This window comes from Typopeltis vanoorti, chromosome 12 (genome assembly GCF_054136105.1).
Source record: "Typopeltis vanoorti isolate ZY-2024b chromosome 12, IOZ_Tvanoo_1.0, whole genome shotgun sequence".
Taxonomy (NCBI): domain Eukaryota; kingdom Metazoa; phylum Arthropoda; class Arachnida; order Uropygi; family Thelyphonidae; genus Typopeltis; species Typopeltis vanoorti.
In genome coordinates, this window is record NC_143560.1 from 52,918,852 (window position 1) to 52,940,044 (window position 21,193).

The 21,193-nt window shown below is 34.6% G+C and overlaps 1 protein-coding gene across 4 annotated transcripts in view; it reads right to left on the reverse strand.

Annotated features, from left to right (window-relative positions):
- The window catches only part of faf (ubiquitin carboxyl-terminal hydrolase-like faf), a 1,099,079-nt gene that overhangs the window by 811,695 nt on the left and 266,191 nt on the right, over nt 1-21,193 (reverse strand). For all 4 annotated transcript variants that reach the window (XM_090401226.1, XM_090401227.1, XM_090401224.1 and 1 more), the window contains one exon: nt 1,031-1,082. In XM_090401226.1, the coding sequence (XP_090257352.1) occupies nt 1,031-1,082 (52 nt within the window). The remainder of the gene's footprint in view (nt 1-1,030; nt 1,083-21,193) is intronic.

Sequence of the window (21,193 nt, forward strand, 5' to 3'; positions counted from 1 at the left end):
AAACTTGCTAAGGTGGCATTATCAGAATTGAAACCATCAATTTTAAATGCATGCTGGAAAGCTACTTGGCCAAAATGTGTGAAAAAGAAAAAAGTGATGATGATGAAGAGATTCCACTCATTGCAAGATTAATTAAAGAATGGCTTCAAATGGCTAGTAAATTGTAAAGTCATTTTCTTATACATGATCCAAATACTGAACGAGATGAACAGTTTAAACGTGAACTGAAGTCATGTATGGTGCAATATGAAGAATTATACAAAGATCTAGTCAAACAGGATATCAACAATTAATTACAGAGTTCATGGTAAAAAAAAAAAAAAAATCAACCTTCAGAATTATTGAAAATTAGTGCTAATTTAGTTTCTTTTACTGAAGAAAATATTTTGCCATTGCAGTATGAAGAGGACAGCCAAAGTGTTTCAAGTGATTTAATTCCAGTCTCACACAAAAGAATGCAGCTACTATCAGAAAGTGACGGCAAATAAAATTTAATAACCATATGATCAGGTGTATTTGAGCCTTTTCAAATTTCTGTTTTATTAGTGACACACTATTTTCTTTAGGAAAGATACATATGTATATACATTAAATAAGTATTTAAAATAAAAAAATATTCCATTAAAATTAAATAGTACTTTATTCGATGATTTTCATGTCTTGTTTGAAAATAACTTATTGTTCATATCAGGTTTTCACATCTGGAACCATTCTTCTATTTTTTCATATGCAACGTATTATTTTTTAAGTGGTTTTCATTTACATGGATTTTTCAGGAACCAATGTACCGTGTAAATGAAGAATTGGGTGTATATGACTTAAAAACAAAAGAAATTTAATTTGACACATGAGAAAGAAGAGGAACTATATATAGGGGAATCTTTAAGATGTGCATGTAGTTTCTGAGAAACAGTCTTTATCAAATCTTTAACATGCTATATTAAGACATCATCAGAAAAAAAAAATGCATAAATAAGTTTTATAGACATTATATTATCACTAAAATTATTATTATTATAAAAAAAAATACCTGTTTTGCTTGTGGTGCACACAACCACAATTGGCCATCTTTTAAAAGAAATCTGTAAAACATTTAAAAATATTACATAACAAAATTTGATATTTTAAAGAAATTTTAAGGTTCTTTAAAGTTCATCATTAGATATTGTTACACTGAATTAACATTTCCATATTATTTATTGAGGAAATATGTCAAGTAACATTAATGCAATATTAATATTTTCAACTAAATCAGGCACTTCTGAGAAAATTCAAGTTTGCTAAATTGAATTGTTTAGTTCTGCAGATGTCAATTCCAAAGAAAAAGGCAAAGAAAAATGAGTTTCAATTACTGTTTCTTTTTTTTTTTTTTTCACACTCAACTAATACTAAAAAACCATCTTATGAATCTTAAGCATAGTTTCCCACTCCTCAAAGAAGCAGAAAGTGTTTACCTTGGGTTTATTATATGTTAAAGATACTAAGAAATTTTATACTTGGTTTTAATCCTTTTCCTAAGGAAGCAAAACTAAGTTTTGTGCGTGAAATATATTCATGTCTGAGCTACTTATATATAGAGGGTCTGGCTCCCACTGATGAGACCTAAATAAAGGTCGAAACTGGTCTGGGTAGTGAACCTTCCCATTATGCATTGCATTATACACATCCGAAAGGGGGGGGGTGCTTTTCATTATAGGATACATACTAAGGCAAATGATATGAAGTCATTAGCTTCTATATACAAGTAGCTCAGATGTGAATATATCTCACATGCAAAACTTTGTTTTGCTTCCTTGGGAAAAGGATTAAAACCAAGTATAAAATGTCTTCGTATTTTTAACATATAATACACCTAAGATAAAAACTTTCTACATCTTTCTCTCATCCAGAAATGTTTATTAATAAGGGCAAGCACATTTTGTCTACTTATATATGAGATATATATGACTTCTGCCTTATTTCAACCTTGGTATCTCTCCCAGGTATGACTCCCACTGATGAGACTAGTCAAAACCAGTCTGGGTAGTGACCCCTTACCATTATGTATTGCATTATACACATCCAAAAGGGGGTGTGCTTTGCATTATGGGATACATACTAAGGCAAGTGATATGAAGTCATTAGCCTCTATATACAAGTAGCTCAGACGTGAATATATTTCACATGCAAAACCTTGTTTTGCTTCCTTGGGAAAAGGATTAAAACCAAGTATAAAATTTCTTGGCATCTTTAACTCTTCGAAGAAGTTGGCATTTTGTACTACACAATTCACAAGCTCTTTGAAAGGCTTCAGTCAAACAAATTTTTGTTTCCCCTCGTGCTTATGAAATGGCAAGTAACTGTACTCAGTAAAGACTAACTCAATTCTGTCTGGAAAAGTGAGAAGCCAGATCAAATCATTATGGATAAGCACTATAATAATAAACTTTTCAATTAAAATTTTGAACAATATTAAATGTATTTAAGAATGATCCCTCAATTAAGTGACCTTCAAATGAACAAACCATCAATTAACTGAAACCTTAATATATGTCAATGTCAAATGACTTCTGGTAGAGCATTGTGTATTCATATTTTTAGTTATAAATACAAGTTCCTCATGCAACCAACAGTCAAGGAGGTCTGACCAGATTGAATATTTTTTTATTCCAGATGTGTCTGACCTGTGCATACACTGTTACTTCAGGCAAATAAATGCCAATTCTGTTCATGTTTTGTATGATATCATCAGGTCATCTCATTCGGTGCTTACCTCTTTTCCTAACACCTTCTAGGTCACTCAATATAATCTTGTTGACCTATGAAATGTTCTGCATTCTAACAACATGGCCGAACCATCTAGCCTTTTCTTATATAAGACAGTGCTAAGAGGTGACTGACCACTTCTCTGATGTACCACATCATTATTCACAAAGTCAAACCATCTTAGTCCCAAAATACTCCTCAAGCACTGCTGATCAAAAGCATCATCTCCAATTATCACTTAAATTGTGACACTGTGATTGGTCAGTGAATTTATTACATATGCAAAAGCAGTGGTGTTTTTTTTTTTTTTTTTTTTTTTTTTTTTTTTTTTTTTGTTTTTTTTTTGTGAGTGTGTGTGTGTGCTTTTCCCCTTAGAAAATTAGTGCAGATTTTAGTTTTTAGTATTTTATAACATATTTTTCTTAAGATATTTCTATAATAAGTGTAGTTTAAAAATGGTGCCAAAAACACACAAGAAATGTAATGTCAAAAAAAAAAAAAAGCAGCAAAGCAAGAAAAAGGAGGCTTGCCCCACTAAGGAGATTACTGAATATATTGGGGAGGCTGAAAATGAATTAACCTCCAAAATAGCAAAATTAAAGCAAATCATCACAGAGACAACACAAGATTTATAGAAGGTTGAGAGGCATTTGAATGAACATAGGGAGGAAAAGAAAATTAAGCAGCAATATAAGAAACAACAAAGCACAGAATTAGGTGAGTCAGTAAGTGAAAATCGGTAACAATGTTTTTAAAAAGAAGGATGGCATTTGGTATGGCGACTCTATCATAAAACATGATGTTGATGAGTGGGTTATAATGTCAAGTTTTCCAGGAGCTAAACTTAAAAATACAGCACATGCAATTCAAAAACATAAAAGTAAACAAGATCGTAATTGCAGTAGGTACTAGTGACTTAACTAATGATAAGTCCGAGAGAGGACATGAAAGGGTTGTTGGTAGAGGCAAAAGTGAGGAAGTGAGAAAGTGAAAATAGTAAGGATATTACCATGATACGATAAAAATGAATTAAGAAGAGGTTATGATGGTAAATTCAATCTGTAGGCTGTGTAGAAGGAACAGATGCAAGTTGTTGGATGTGTGGAGTGAGTTTGAGGAAAAACTGGATTTATATAAGATGGGCAGCCTATACCTGAATACATTTGGTATCAGGAGTCTTCAAAAACTAATAACTGATATGATACCTAACACAGAGAGTCAGGGAAACTATATCATGATGGGAGGAATAGTGAGAATATGAGTGAAAGAGGGACAATGTTATATAACTGTGTTAATGATGGGAATGGATATTATGATGGAAATGATGAAGAGAGAATGAGAAAAGAGTAAACTGTTGTGGTTGGATAATTGAGAGATTACTGTAGAATGATTATTCAAAATAAGCTTCATAATAAGCTTATTTGAATATATTTGAATAAGCTTCATAATATAAAAAAATTTTAAAAATCACATTTACTTTAATTTTCTGTATAAGGAATATTCAAAACTTAAAGCTGTCTGGTCAGGTATATCCGTATTATAAGACAATCTTTTAAGTATTGTTTAAGAGTGCCATTCCAACATATATATTGCATATACATATGTTTTAGTATAGGAAGCTCAATTTAATATTTACATATAATTTACAATGTGCAAAAGATTACTAAAGGATGCATAAATTTTGTGATCACGTATCAGAAATTAAATGGCTTGGAGAATCTTTTATCTGCAGTATAACAATGGATTGCCACCTATTGGTGAGAGTGATCATAAGGTCTTGACCTGGGAGGTGGCTAAAGGTGTGGAATTTTCGATTAAGACAGGGCATATGTGGAATTACAGTGCTAATGACAAGCTTAGGAGATTGCTTGGATCAGTGCCATGTCATGTACAACTGCAAGGGCTGGATGTCGATAGAGCATGGGAAGTGGTCAAGGAGCATTTACAGGAGGTTATGGCTGATTGTATACCTAGGGTTCGAATAGTAAAACAAGTAGGGGTTAAATGGATGAATAACACCATTAAGCTTGAGCTGCAAAAAAAGAAACAACTGTGGAGGGAATTTAAAGAAAGAGGTGACCTGCAGGCACATGAACGGTATGAAGTGCAGGCCAGAAGGGTAACAAGTGTGGTAAAAAAAACAAAAGCGGATTATGAAAGGAAACTAGCTATGCAAGCTAAAGAGAATCCCAAACTTCTTTCAATATGCTGCAAGCAAAAAAAAAACTGTACACGCCAAAATGATTTTAAGGAATGATGATCGTAAGGAGGTCACTGAATCAGTTGATATAGTGGGGTTACTGAGCGAGCACTTTGCAAAAGTATATCATCCAGGTGGCGACATTGAAAAAATGAAGGAACCATTAGTTTTTACTAGAATTGTGATGAATGAATTGGAGATGAATAGTCTATTATAGAACCTTAATGTGAATACATCTGTGGGATTGGATGGTATACCGGCACGGGTCTTGCTTGAAGCAGCTAAAGAATTATCAGTGCCCTTGACCATGTTGTTTAATCTGAGTCTCGGGTCTGGTTTAGTCACGAAGGTGTGGAAAGAGGGGAAAATAGTTCCACTGCATAAAGGAGCATCCAAGACTACGGTTGCAAATTACCGACCGATCAGCATATCAGGAATCGTTGTCAAGGTCTTGGAGAAATTAGTCAAGATAAGAATACAGGATTGGATAGATGAAAATGGGATATTGTATGGGGGACAACATGGTTTTGTGAAGGGTAGATCATGCCTCAGTAACTTGCTCATGTTTTATAACACAGTGACGGTTGAACTGGATAAGGGAAATGGGTTTACAGTGATACTGCTGGAATTGGCTAAGGCATTTGACAGGATACCACATGGAATTCTAATCTGTAAACTGCAACATATGGGAATGGATATAGGGTTGGTGAGATGGATAGATGGGTGGTTGATAGAGAGATATCGGAGAGTAGTTTATTCAGGAGTAGAGTCCAAAAGACAGCCTGTGACTAATGGTGTGCTGCAGGGTTCTGTTCTTGGACCACTGCTGTTTAATTTGTTTATTAACGATATAAGGAAGGATCTAAGTGGAACAGTTCATTTGTTTGCTGATGATGCAAAGTTGGGTAGGACAATAGTGAATGCAGAAGATGTCAAAATCTTGCAGGACGACTTGGAAAGATTGGAGTTCTGGGCTAAGGAGAATGGATGTCAATTTAATGTGACAAAATGTAAGGTTATGCATTTTGGGGTGAAAAGATTAGCAGCAGTATACTACATTGGTGGAACAGTACTCCACGAAATTGATGAGACCAGGGACTTCGGAGTGTTGGTGGATAGGGAGTTGAAGTTTAGGGGACACATCGCAAAAGTAGCTAAATCAACTCATCAACTCATTTGGTTGTTGAAAAAGTTTGGGGAGTGGTTTGGGTTATCTAGTATTCTGGTTGGCATCTGGACCAGTTGTGCAAGGTCGTTAGTGATGGCAAATGTTTCAGCATCTCTGCCTGCAAGATCTGTACAACTGGAGGAGGAAAGCCAGCTAGTGTTGTGGACATTAAAATCTCCTAGGAGAATGATTTCGCTGTTGGGAAAGTGGGATTGGAGAAAGTCGATTTTTAGGGAGAGGAAATTAAAGAGCTCAGGGTGGTTGGTTGTGTTGGCAGAGCGATAGAGACAGCAGATGAATTGGACTGAGTGGGGAAGAGATATTTTCAAAGAAGGTCAAAGTTGGGTGATTCTAGATTGGGTACTCTCTGGCAAGGTATGTCAGAGCGAATGTATGCACAGACACACCACCCTTAGGACGAAAGTTGTTAAAGAGTGAGTAGTTTGGAAGATTGAGATAAGAAAAGATAAGGGTAAATCAAGATTCAGACTTTTGTAAGCAGAAATGCAACAATATGGAAGGGGAATGCTCCATGTTTTTGTAAGATAATCGATGAGATATAATCCAACAAAACAGGCAGTTTCCTTTCCAAAGAAAGCTCTAATTTTGTCCTGTGGGTGGAAGAATGATAGGTCCTATGAGATAGTCACTGACGATGGCCAAATATTGAGGGTATGCAGATGATGAACATGAAGAAATAATTTGGTCAGGGCTGACATCTTCCTGTGAGTGCAGATTGTGAAAATTCTTGATTTCCATCTGTGATGAACTGTACCTCATCCATAAAGAGCATGAAAGCAGCATGCTACTCCTGGAAGTCAAAGATAACACAAATGTAAGAACCATTAGCAGAACAACAATCATATAGAAAATCCACTGGTGTGAAGACTTGTATGCTATCGACTATTTGGACTTATGTGAGGTTTGAACTCATTATGTGGTTTAACAGAATAAATGCAGCAGATATAAATAATTAAACAACTTGTTTAATCACTCCTATATTTCATCTGTCACTGAGACATCACCAGAGAAACAATATTAAAATTGCAAAAATCCCAACACAAATATGCACAAGTAATAAGTGGAAAAGATTAAACTGAAGCCTAAAGTCCTATGAGCTGTTGGCTTAAGACTTAAGAATTAGTTTCCCAAATCTTGGGAAGTTTAATACAACCATATTTATTAAGATTAGGCTGGATTTTTAAATCTGCTGCTGATTCTAAAAAAAGTATTTCAAATTTGCATTTTTTGTGGTGAAGCATATGGGTCAGCAAGCCCTGACTGATTATACTTATGATGGCAGATGTATTCTTTATGTTAATAGAGCAACAACTAATTTCTGTTAATTGTTCCTACCACCTCCTTGCATCCGTCTCAACATGCTCACTACAGTAATGTTATCATTTTTCTTTACATCTGGGACATGGATATAAAGAACATAACCAGAACTCTAAAAAATTACAATCTCTGCACAACATTCAAACCTTATCTAAATCTGGCTACTACCCTCAAGGATCTACTACTTCCTCTCTCAGTCCCAGGGTGTTTACAAAGTTCCTTGTTCCTGTAACTTATCTTATTATTGTCAAATTGAGAGATATGCTAACACATGCCTAGAAGAACATAAAAAATACATCTGTTACGACATTGGTCAGTCAGGGCTTGCTGACTATGTCTGGAGTCCTGGTTATTCTGCTTCCCCCTCAGTCAACAGTGGTAGGTTTAAAATGCTCATATTCTATAGGATGACAATGCATGGATTCAACAATTTTCTGTCTAGACACTGTCTCTCTTGATATCTCTGCTGGGTCAAATGCTTGCCTGTAAGATTGTTTTCTTCTGCCAAGCTATAAATGAAGATAACATCTGCCAAATACACATCTGAGTATACAGCCATGTTTGCTGTAAACAATGCCCAATTGACTGCAGCACTGTTGTTAACACATACTGTTTTATTTACTGCTGTATGCACACTAACAGATTCAAAGGACAGAGCAGTCAAATGTCAGAAGACACTAGTTAATAACAAGTAATTAAGAAACAAGGATGTAATTTCTTGTCAAGTATCATATAAAACAATTGTTAATGCATGTTGACATTCTATTAGAGTGGTATACACATAATGCAATGTTCCTTTTTTTTGTATCATGATATCTGTTAGCTAGACATATCAGGAAAAGAGATCCTAAAGGAAGCATCTCCAGACCAATGTCCATATAAAGGTTTCCATCCTTTTGATATGTCAAATATGCCCTGAAGTTTTACAAGAACTTTCAAGGACATCTAGTATATTTATGTTTTTTTTTAGTATACCTTGTTTATGTAGGTTTGAAATTTCACAACCACAATTAAAAGGGGGGGAAAATAAAACTCTTCAGTGATTTATGTTGCTGCTTTTCACCTAGATGTAAGCTCTTCCTTTAAAATAGAGGTATTGCTTACAACCAATGTTATATACAGTATTTGATAATTTTTCTATACTTTTTTAATGGAATTCTCAATTTTAATACCCAACATTTTCCAAGTAAGATTTTAAGATTTTTAAGATTTAATTTTTTTTTTTGAAATCATTAAATCATTTAATTTTTTTCATAACTGAGAACTCAGAATATGATTACTCAATACTTGCCTACATTCAGCAAATTACCATCAACTCCATGTGCTTTAATAATAACCAGTGTAAAGCAAAGCATTGTATCTCTTAGTAGCACTTATAACAATCACTGCACTGAATAAAAAATCAATGCAAAAGAACTTAGACTTGTCCTACTCTCCACCGCACCCCCCTCCCTCCTCCCACAACACACAAACACTTTTCATTGCTAACAAGTAGCATGTCATCAATAAAATATGCAACAAAAATTCATTTTAAAGGAACAGCATGGTGTGGAGGCTGGGGGAATATTAAATAACATATATAAAACAATGATGTTCAACCCAATTTTAACTTATGGATCAGAGCTGGGTTAGAAATAAATCACTTGTTCAAGAAGTGTAGAATATATATATGAATTCTGAGAAAACTTTAGGCATGTGAATAGATGGAATCAATAGCAGAATCATTACAAAATGAGGATATTTGGAAGGGACTTAACGTTATCATTCAGTAAAGTGTGGGTGATCAATTAAACGGAATGAAAGAGGAAAAGTGAGCAAAATTAGTGTTCGACAAGAGGGCAGGATAATGATCCAGATGAAGACCAGATTTAGGTGGATTGATGCAGTGTACATTGGCTCTAAGGACCAAAAAACAAGAGCTGATAATACTGGAGTCCTGAAAAATAAGACTAACTTGGGGGGAATTTTTGATAACTTGTTAGTAATAATATAAACTTTTCATGTAGTATTATCATAGTATCTAGTATACTCCTTGAGGATATATAAGAGGAATTTGATGGGGATTTCAGAGCCATTCGTAGCTGATCATGTTCCAAGAAAATCAATTTAGTTTTCCATCTCCTCCTCATCTTCAATTCAAAAGTTTTTACTTTTTTCCTTCCTCAGAGTACATCCTTGGTCTCTTCTTTTTACTAAATCCCTTGCTAATGTGGCCTGAACTAATATGATCAAACCAGTTATTCAGCTGAGGTTAGGTATGAAGAGCATATGAAGTATTTCTATCAACTATCATTTCTATCAACTTAGTATATCGAGGTTAGGTGACCACAACATTAATACAGATCATTGTATTAAACAGCAGCGGACCTGACACTTCATGTTCTTTGATATCTGCAAGATTATCCAAAGGATCATATGAAGACTTTTTCCATTAACAAAATCTCAGTAAAGGTGATCTATGTTTATATCTCACATTTTGAAAATAATTATCCCAGGCATGAATATTTTTTAAGATTGTTATTTATTATCTTACTGGTGTAGTTAATTAAAAAATAGACATGTTCACTTTTCAATCTTAAATATGATTTAATTGATTCCAATTTGTATTTTAAAAGTTTATCTTGTAGTCCCTTATTTTTGCTCTAGTAATGCTAGTGTTGCACTAGAGAAATATAAACTGTTTATATTGCTTATTAAGTTATTAATAAACATAATTCTTTTTCCACGATGTTTTTTTTTAAACCATTAAATTGACTTAAATAATCTTACAAGGATACATAAGCTTGAAATCATAAAGCAGCCTACTGCATGTGTCTAGGTATACCTTCTTAAGTCAGTACACAATAAAATGGCAGATTAACACACATACAATTCTGAAATAATGTTTTTTATTTAATTAATAAAGTATGATTATTACTAACAAAATATACTATATTACAGTAAACATACTATTCAATACAACAGTAGAGCCCTCAGATCAAAGGACTAAAACAAATAAATATACAATTTAGCAACGAGTAACTTAAATGGATGAACTTCTGTACTGTTCTATTTCAAAAAAATTTTTGAAAGCCAATCTTTTTGGGATATTATGTACTGTTCTTTCTTTTTCAAAGGTGGCTAACCATGTGTGGGAATAATTATAGTAGGCACTTGTTTTATGTCCATTTGATTTATGCTAATTTTAGAATTTTCTACTAACTTCTTAATCGTCCCTCAAAAATCTGGAAAATTGTACTGTATGCTATTACCACCAATAAAAGTCACCGTACAGTTTCACTGGATGGATGGAGCATTGTGCCTCAGTGTCTCAAATCATTATGTTGCATTTGGTAATGGCATTTCATTTAATGGTGAATATATTAAATTTAAAGTTTGCTAATTTGAATAATGTACCTAGGTTATCCTGTACATTATTTATTCAGGTTTATTCTAAACTTTAACACTGCCACTTTTTTTAATAACTTTGTTTCTTAAAATAAAACTGAAACTATGTTCTGGTTTAGCAGAAGTGAAAATGTTGCCACAAAATCTATAACATTAGAAGGAAAGATTGAAGCTATTGTGTAAATATATTAGTTCCATACTATTTGTAGGGAGCTATGCATATTGTGGCCTTCACTGTAACAATCACAAGAAATGCAGATCAATCTGCAAGAAGAAAAACTGTTAGACTGGTCCGTTTTGTGCAAAAATTTAACAGTTATAGTTATTCTTTATGAGTATACAAATACATGAAAAAACATTTCTTTTACACAGTGCTGTTTGTAATAATATGAAGAGATTAATGAGATAAAAAAAAAGCAGCAACAAAATATTCATAGCAACCAAATGCTGGCTGTTAATGTCAAGCAGAAAATTAAAATCTACAATATAAAATTAACAGGTGAGGCTCCAGTGCTGATGTGAAGTAACAGCAAAGACATAACTTGAGCAATTCAATCATCTTATAAAGGAAGGCAAATACCTTCCCTGATGATGTTTTCAGTTTAGAGGAGACAGGCCTTTTATATGAGGAGAAATATGCATCATTATCATCAAATTTCTGCCATGTATCTTCAAGGGTGTACAGGATATGATAGTCCTACATGAAAAATTTACATCAATATTACCTTCCTTCTACAATTTTCCTCCAAATCAGTCTGTTAACTGTCAAGACTCCAACATTATCAGATTTTAAATTCTAAGGAACTTTTTACTTATCAATCCACATATATTTTAGTCTTCCTCTGGGTCTTGTTCCTGCCAAACTGGCAGAGAATACTTGTTTTGCTAATCTTTCCTCGCCATTCTTGTTAGCAGATGTATCTACCTGGATACTAAACGAACAAAGATGGGCTGGCAATTTGGAATTTAGGAACCAAATTATATTCTTATTGACTTAAACCAAAATATAAAATGATAGTACGACATGGCAGAATTTCATGCCAGCTGGGGATGTCACCCAATTAAACAATGCCCACTTAGTTTTCGAGAACCAGGACGAATAGCTAAAAGTCAGCTATTGGAACAAATCCTAAAATACACTCCACCTCAACATCAAAAGAATTCAAGATCGGTACTATCAATATAAGAATCCTGAATGGCAGAGAAATGGAGCTAGCTGACGAATTGGATAAGTAGCAGATCGACATAATAGATGTAAATGAAATAAAATAGACAAAAACTGATGAGAGCTTTCTGAGCAATAAATACAAAATGTTTTATTCATTTTGTGTTTATTCATTTTATTTTGTATTTATTCATTTTCTATTCATTCATTTTTCTTATATATTCAGGCAATGACATTCAAGGAAAAGGAGTAGCCATAGTATTCAACACTAAATACGAGACTAATCTTCTTGAATGGCAGACAGTCTCAAGTACAGTGAAGTGTACAAATATCAGAATGGGACGAGATTATTTGTGTCTATGGTCCCACAGAAGGGGACAATACGCTTTAGAGAAAGCAGCTGACACAATGAAAAACGAAAAGTTAGTCTTTGTTGAGGATCTAAATAGCAGAATAGGAAATGATTGTCAGACATACAAAAATATTTTGGGAAAATTTGGAGGAAAAAACAAAGCTAATAATAACGGCAAATACCTGCTGGATTTCTGCTTAGGACATGAACTGGTTATTACTAACACCATCATCGAACATAAAAATGTGCACAAATTCACATGGAGTGAAGAGGCAAGGAATAAGAAAAGTCTCATTGATTATGTGATTGTCAGGAGTGATATTTTCTCCTGGTGCAGAACACCAGAGAGTAGAGAGAATTTGAAATTGAAAGTGATCACCATTTAGTCTTGAGCAGGATAAAATTGAATTTTATATTGAAAAGAAGAACATATAAGAAAGCTTTAAAGTGAATAAAAGTTGAGCAGCTCTCAGATGTGAACTGTAGACTAAAATACACAAACATTATTCAAGAAAACATGAAAGAGTTTGAGAACAGGAACCAAACCTTGGAGATTCGGTGGCAAGCCCTGAAGAAAACACTGATTGATGCAGCCGGAGAGACATGTGTGAGGTTTGTCAGCAAGATAACGAGGCACTGAAGGAAAAGAAGAAAGCATATCAAAAGATCCTGGCAAATAAGTCAGCTTGTGCTCTTAGAGAATACATATGTAAGAAAGCTAACCACTGTGCAAAACTAGCTAAACAAAAGTCATGGGAAGACTTTGGTAAGAACATGGGAAATAAATATCGAGAAGGTGACAAGATAGTCTGGAGGTTGTTGAAGAAGCTCAGAAACAGAGGAAGGAGTGCTGTAAGAATGATAAAGGTGAGTGACATGAAAACTGGAGGAAAAGATATCCTTGAAGTACGGAGTAATTACTCCGTACTTGATATAATGCTCCACTATCAGTGTGGCATCATATCATGCAATACTTAGTCTGTATTTGAGTTGTAAGTCAGCAGTTAGAATTGAAGAAAGTACAGAAAGATGGTTTAATATTAAATCTGGTGTCAGACAAGGATGCATATTATCTGCTGTGTTATTCATTATCTATATGGATCACATTATGAAGGAAAGTGATATTTAACCTGATATAAAAATTAGAGATGTTAATGTCAGCTCTTTGCTTTATGCAGATGATGTTATACTTCTAATAAATCTGCTACAAGTCAACAAGATTCCCTGACTAAACTGAATAACTGTTGTAAGAGTATGAAACCAGCAAAAACAAGACAAAGACAATGAAAATAGGCAGAAGCATTGAAAATATCAACTGAATTGTGAATGGATAACCTACAGAACAAGTAAAACATTTCAGCTACTTAGGCATGATTTTTAGTGAAGATGGTAAATTAAATATGGAAATAGACAACAGAATCAATAAAGCTGGTATTCTACGAAGTCTTTATTTTATCTCTTATTTAATATCATAAATTTACATGGAATAAGAGAGAAATTAGTCAAAACACTAAATTAGCTGCAAAGAAGACAGTGTTCAAATCAAATTTAACTTATGAATCTCAGAGCTGGGTCAGAAGTAAAACACTTGACCAAAGTCTAGAGATTGCAGATATGAGAGTACTGAGAAAAATTAGGGGCATGAACAGATGGCATCAATGGCAATATCATATTAAAAAACGAGGATATAAGGAAAGAACTTGACATTGTCAGCATTCAGGAATGTATTAGCAGAGCTAATCTCAGGTGGTATGGTCACTTAAACAGAATAAGAGAGAAAGGAAAGATTAGCAAAACAAGTGCTCTCTGCCAGGTTGGCAGAAAAAAGACCTGGAGGCAGACCAAGATATAGGTAGATTGAAACAGTAAAACGTGCCTTAGAAGATAGAAATATAAGATCTGATAATGTTGGAGTCTTAACAGGTAATAGACTGATTTGGAGGAAAATTGTAGATCGGAAGTTAGTAATGATGTAAATATTTCACGTAGCACTATCGCTTCCTGTACACCCCTTGAGGGTACATGTCAGGAGTTTGATGATGATGAGCTTCTCTAAAAATCGTGTCTAAGTAGCTGAAATGTTTCACTTGTTCTATAGTTTCTCCATTCATAATGCAGTTCATGAAATGCTTCTACCCATTTTCATGGTCTTTGTCTTGTTATTGCTGACCTTCATACCATATCTATTACAACAGTTATTCAATTTAGTCAGGGAATCTTCTTGACTTGTAGCAGATTTATTTAGAAATATAACATCATCCGCATAAAGCAAAGAGTTGAATTAACATCTCCAATTTTGATATAATGTTTAATACCACTTTCCTTCATAATCTGATCCATATAGATAATGAATAACATATGGATAAGGTACATCCTTGTCTGACACCAGATTAACATTAAACTATCTTCAGGAGCTTCCTTAAATTCTAACTGTTGACTTACAACTCCAGGCCATCAGAATTATGCAGTGCAGCCACTATAAAACCTTTATACCTCCATACTTGAGCATTTCTGGTTGAATATCATCTACTCCTGCTGCCTTTTCACAATTCAGGCTTTTGATGGCTTTTTCTACTTCAAGTATGGATATGCATTCCTGACTGCATGCCTGTTGAATGTTTTTTTACCACTGTGCTATCACTGCTTGTTTCATTTAGCAATATTTTGAAGTAATTACTCAATACTTCAAGGATACCTTTCTCTCTAATTTTCATGTCACCTTTATCGTCTCTAATTCCTTTTACAGCACTCTTTCCTCCATTTCTGAGCTTTTTAAACAACCTCCAGAATATCTTGCCACCTTCTTGATATTTATTTTCAATGTTCTTACGAAAGTCTTCCATTACTTTTGTTTAGCAAGTTTTACACAGTGTTTAGCTTTCTTTCTTACATTTGTCTCTGTATTTTCTAAGAGCACAAGCTGACTTATTTGCCAAGAATTTTTTATATGTTTTTTTTTTTTTCCTTCACTGCCTCCTTAACTACCTTGTCCATCATGGAGTTCTGATTTTTTTCTATCCTTTCAGACAACCTCAACACATGCCTCTCTGTCTGAATCAATCAATCAATCGATGTTTTCTACAGGGTTTGCCACCTGAATCTCCAAGGTTTGGTTCTTGTTCTCAAACTCTTTCATTTCTTCTTGAATAATGTTTACGTATTTTAGTCTACAGTTCACATCTGAGACCTGCTCAACTTTTATCAGCTTTAAAACTTTCTTACATGTTCTTCTTTTCAATATAATATTCAATTTTATCCTACTCGAGACTAAATGGTGATCGCTTGCAATTTCAAATCCTCTGTACATTCTAGTGTCCTGCACCAGGGAGAAAAACATCACTATCAACAATAGCATAGTCAATTAGACTTTTCTTATTCCTTACCTCTTCTCTCCATGTGAATTTATGCGCATTTTTATGTTGGAACATTGTGTTAGTAATAACCAGTCAATGTCCTGAGCAGAAATACAACAGGTATTTCCCTTTATTATTAGCTTTGCTCTTTTCTTCAAATATTCTCAAAATATTTTTGTATGTCTGACAATATTTCCTACTCTGCTATTTAGATCCCCAACAAGGACCAACTTTTCCTTTTTCATTGTGTCAGTTGCTTTATATAAATCCTCAAAAAATTCCTCACTTCTACCTTAGTAGAGCCTTCAGTGGAACAAATAAGTCTTATCGTACAGTTCCCTATTGTGATATTTGTCCACATCACTCTACTTGAGACTGCCTGCTCAAGACAAATTAGCCTCGTATTTAGTGCTGAATACTATGGCTGCTACTCCTTTTCCTTGAATATCATTGCCTGAATATAACAGTTTGTATTTATTGCTCAGAAAGAGCTCACCAGTTTTTGTCTTTTTTGTTTCAGTCACCACTATTATGTCAATCTGGTACTCATCTAATTCCTCGGCTAGCTCCATTTCTTTGTCTTTCAGGCATGTTATGTTGATAGAACTGATCTTGAACTCTGGTGATGTTGCGTTGGAGTGTGTGTAGCAAGATTTGTTCCAATAGCTGACTTTTCTCTGTTTGCACTGGTTCCCTCGCAAGAACAACAGGGCTTCATTTAACTGGGCAATGCCCCAGCCTGCATGAAATTCTTTCATTTTGTTTTAAGCCAAGAAGAATACAATTTGGTTGGCTAAATCCCAAATTGCCAGCCCATTCTCGTTCACTTAGAATCCAGGTAGATACCTAACAGGGTGCACAATGAGAGGATGAGGAATGGACATTAGGTCAGAAGCCCTGGTCAGTTCTCTGCATTCCTTTAAAGGGTATGTGTAGGTCTCCTCTCAGTTATACAGCTTTGACCCTTAAGCATCCAGGAGAAATATGCTTCTGAATATAAATCGCCCATTTATTTACCTCTCCTTCTTGGTGGGAAAAAATCCTCATGCCGTAAAACTTAAACCAGTGGTTGTTTATCACTCTAAAATGTCAAGAGTGATGAAGAGATCATTAAAGCAAATTTACCAATCATTTAGAATTCACAAAGAAACCCATGGCTTGTAGCAAATTCTATCTGGGATGGATAGTACTATCTACAAAAGTTAGGTGACATCAATTCTCACTGGGAATGTAACCCAAATAACAGGCCAATCCAACAAAACAGCAAATCCCTAGAACACCAAACACTGCAGATTATAAAACAAGTGACATCGATGAAACATCTCCTCTGGGAGACTTCCTCTATGTGCCATTTAAAAGCAACATTAGACAAGCAGAAATTGAGACCAGACAAAATTGTCTGGTCTCAATTAACAATAAGAGCACCACACCAAAGTGTAGAAACAGTACAAGAAACAAAAAAATCAGAACCACTCACCACTCCAGGAAAACAATTATTAATCAAACAGCCAAACTTTAACCAACCAATTTGCACAACAGAAATGCTATATTCAAGTGTGCTAGACTTTGTCCAACAATCAACAGAGGGAGGAATAAGAAGCTTATGCCTTCCAAATCCTCAGACAAAGAGGTATAATCAGATAATGCCAGTACACATACAGAAGAGCTGCTAACAGCTGAGCAGTTTCATAGTTTTCTTAAAAAAATTTGAGGTTCATCAGAGAAACTATTCACTGCATATGACAAAACCATAGACATCAGCAGTCTGATAACCCAGCTGTTTTTGCAGAGTTATCAATAGTCTGACCAGAAAATGTGAGAAAACTTCTGGGTGAAAAAAAAAAAAAGTCAACTCAGGAAAAGAATATTACACAATCACTTAACTTGAATCTCAGCAGCAGCAAAACTATCCATAAAACAAATCAAGTATATTAAGAGATCAGCCAAAATAACCTGGCATATCATGCACATGTAATGTGCATGATATGCCAATAAATGGGAGAGAATGTTAGGTCTCTGCAAAGTACTCATTCTATAGCATATTACCTACCACTAGCCAGAAATAGTTATGCTACAGGAAACTAACTTCCCCTCTACACAAAAGCCTTCTGCCCAGTGGAAACACTGACCATATACCATGAATCACTGTCCTGCCATATAACTGCATGGAACAGAAGTTGCTATTAAGATAGCAACTTCTAAAAAGCTCCATAAAAATGCAGCTCAGTACATATCCATGTTTGTCCAATTTATGCACTCCTTAAAACTCAGACTTGGAAGAAAATAGCTGAATATTTGATTTTGTTTTGGTATTCAGCCGATTTGGCATATTTTCAGATAATCGGCTGACTGAAGCATAAAAATTCATTTTACATGCATAACAAATGCAACCAATTATGAAAAACCTCCTCTTATCTTACACAACTGTTCAAACTGAAAATTTTCCAAGGTTAATAAGTAAACTTATTCCACAGTACAATGTCTCAAAAAATTTCTTTCAGCTCTAGCTAACAGCTTATTCCCTGAACACTGAAATCATAAATATTTATGAAGAAGCCACCCATATGCTACCCCAAAAAATAAAGAAAAATTCATTTTCCTACTTCATAATTTATAGCAAATTCATTTTGATTGTTAAAGTCATAATTATTCTCAATATTTCAGTTTAAAATAAGTTCCATTAATATTTTTGTTATTTGAAAAATAAATGCAATATTTTGTTCTGATTTTTATGCTGTATTGTTTTTTTTTTTTTTAAATACAATGTTCTATGAATCTAAATCATAGATTCCCAAAGTGAGCGGTACCGCCCCCAGTGGGCGCTGAAGCCTTCTAGGGGAGCTATAGTGGGATCAGAAGCATTTGGGGGTGTTCAGGTGGTCTAGGGGTCGGTGGCTCTTTATAGAAGAAATTAATAATATATATTTAAAAATTAATTATTTTCGTGATTTTGCAATTAGATAATCATTTAAAATTTAAATATTGCATTTTAATTCATCTTATGTCCGTCTTACACAATCAATTTTTTTATCAATTTTCTATTTCAATTATTTAATCATTTGAAAATTTACCATGTTAGATAGAAATAGATGTCAATTTTCTATGTCAATGAGAAAATAGGGCATGTATATATGTGTGTATAATAGGGGGGGGCATTACAAAATTTATGTCTTGCAAAGTGAGCGGTGGCCCAAAAAAAGTTCGGGAACCTATGATCTAAATGTTTGTTAGTCACTTACAAATGATTTTCACAGGAAAGTGGACTGCAATACAACCCTCTGTCTCCATAAATGAGAGGGAGAGCAGTAATTATCAAATAGCTGCTAGCATCCTTTGAAATGCATTAAAGATTCTCACCAGACCCCCAGCACAATTTATTAAGCAAATATAGTCAATGATCTATTATTTCACACGGAACCAAACAAACAGGCTTTGACTCTAAGATAAATCATTCTCTTAAAAGAAGCCAAAACTTAATATTCACTGACTACAGGAAAACGTTTCATACTCACTTCTTAAACACTCAACAAGAGGAAAGTGCATGAACCTGCCACCAAATACAACTTCACCTCTGGGGAAGAAGAATTATAGAGAGAAGTGTCTCTCTATAATTTAAAAATGACCACAACTCAAATGCCAATAAATCTAAATGACATTTAACTTACAATTAATTGACAGCTGGTCAGTTAATCACTAGATCTACAATTATTTCTTCATTACAGCCAAGGCAGTGATCTATAGTTTCTACCTGAGGTATAACAGGAATGATAGCACAATGCCTTCCCTGAAAGACTCAGCTGACCTTCTTCTTGCAACCTTCAGAGGTGAGAAGCGATCTGCTGCAAGAGCTTCACCACTTAAGATTAATAGCACAGTTGATCTTTTCTACAAACTACAAAATAAAAGAAACCAACTCCTGACTAAGTAGGGGAAAGCTAACAAAGTTTGGTTCTTAAGCAAAAAGCTCTCTTTTATTTAATTATATATGTTATAGCTAATGTACAGAATAGAATCATTAATCTGACAATGAAATGCACCTAAGAAACTCTCTTCATAGAAGTAGAGAATTAAATTTTTTTTTTTTTTCACTATATAATTTAAGGAAATTACAACATACTAGGATATACATTAAAATAAATTTTAATATATTTCAATATTTCGGCAACGTCACACGTTGCCATTTTCAAGAACAGGACACGTGCACGCAGGCACAACAAAATAGCAAATGAGGAAGAAGTCTGAAGCTATTATTTCTCCTAAAGTCCTGATGGTGCCCTCTAGTGGGCAATGTTGGTATTCTTGGGCGATTGGGCTGAAGGTATTCTGATGTAGGTTTCCCAAATTTGAGGAAGTCTCATGCAGCCAAATTTGTTGAGGTTTGGAAGGTTTCTTAGGGCTGAAGTTGATTCCATGAAAAGCCTTTCATATCTGTATTTGCTACAGTGTATTATCCTTGTTTTCTTCCACTGTATTCTATGGCAGGTATCCAGCGCATGGTCAGCAAGACCAGAGTGGCTGTATTGGTGAAACCGGATGTAGTCCTTGTGTTCTGAAATTCTGATATTTGCTGTCCTGCCTGTTTGGCCAAAGTAGGACAGCTAACAGCTGCAAGGGACCTGGTATACACCAGGTAGGTCTAGGGGGGGAGGTTGGTCTTTAGTAGAGTGGATCAGGGATGCCAATTTTTTATATGGTTTGTAACAAGAAGTTAAGTTATGTTTTTTTAGGATTTTTCTGATTTTTTCCAAGGTTTTCAGAATAATACCTGCTGAGGATATCATGATATGGATTGAACGCAGGATTCGACACCTTCCAAGCCACGTCGCCAACAATATTAGACTGGATGTAGCTTGTGTTCTGACCAAAGTTAAACCACCTAAAACCAACATGCTCAGTAAAGAAATTAAATCTCTATTAGAATTAAAGAAAAACAAGAAAATAATAATCACCAAAGCTGACAAAGGGAATGCCACAGTATTGCTTAACCAAAAAGATTACACAGGTAAGCTGAAATCGCTATTGTTAGATCGGGCCACTTACCTCCCTATTGAGTACAATCCCACCAACTCTCAAATTAGAAAACTCCACAGGTTCCTTAAGAAGGTCACTTCTTGGCCTGTGGAAATCACTAACAAATTAAAACCATATAACTCCATCCCCCCCCCCCCATATTTATGAACTCCCAAAAATTCACAAGGAAAATGTGCCATTACGTCCCATAGTGGATGGCATTGATTCCCCCACATACAAACTAGCTAAACATTTGGCCAAAGCTCTCTCACACTATACTGGCAACACACCTTCATACATAAAAAAACTCAGCCCACTTCAAAGCCAGCATAGAAAACCTTACACTCAAACACACTGACATAATGGTCAGTTTTGATGTCTCCTCCTTATTCACAAATGTCAAAGAATCCTCAGAGCTAATCCAAGCTAAATTTCCTCCCGATATCACAGTCCTATTTCAGTTCACAATGAACTC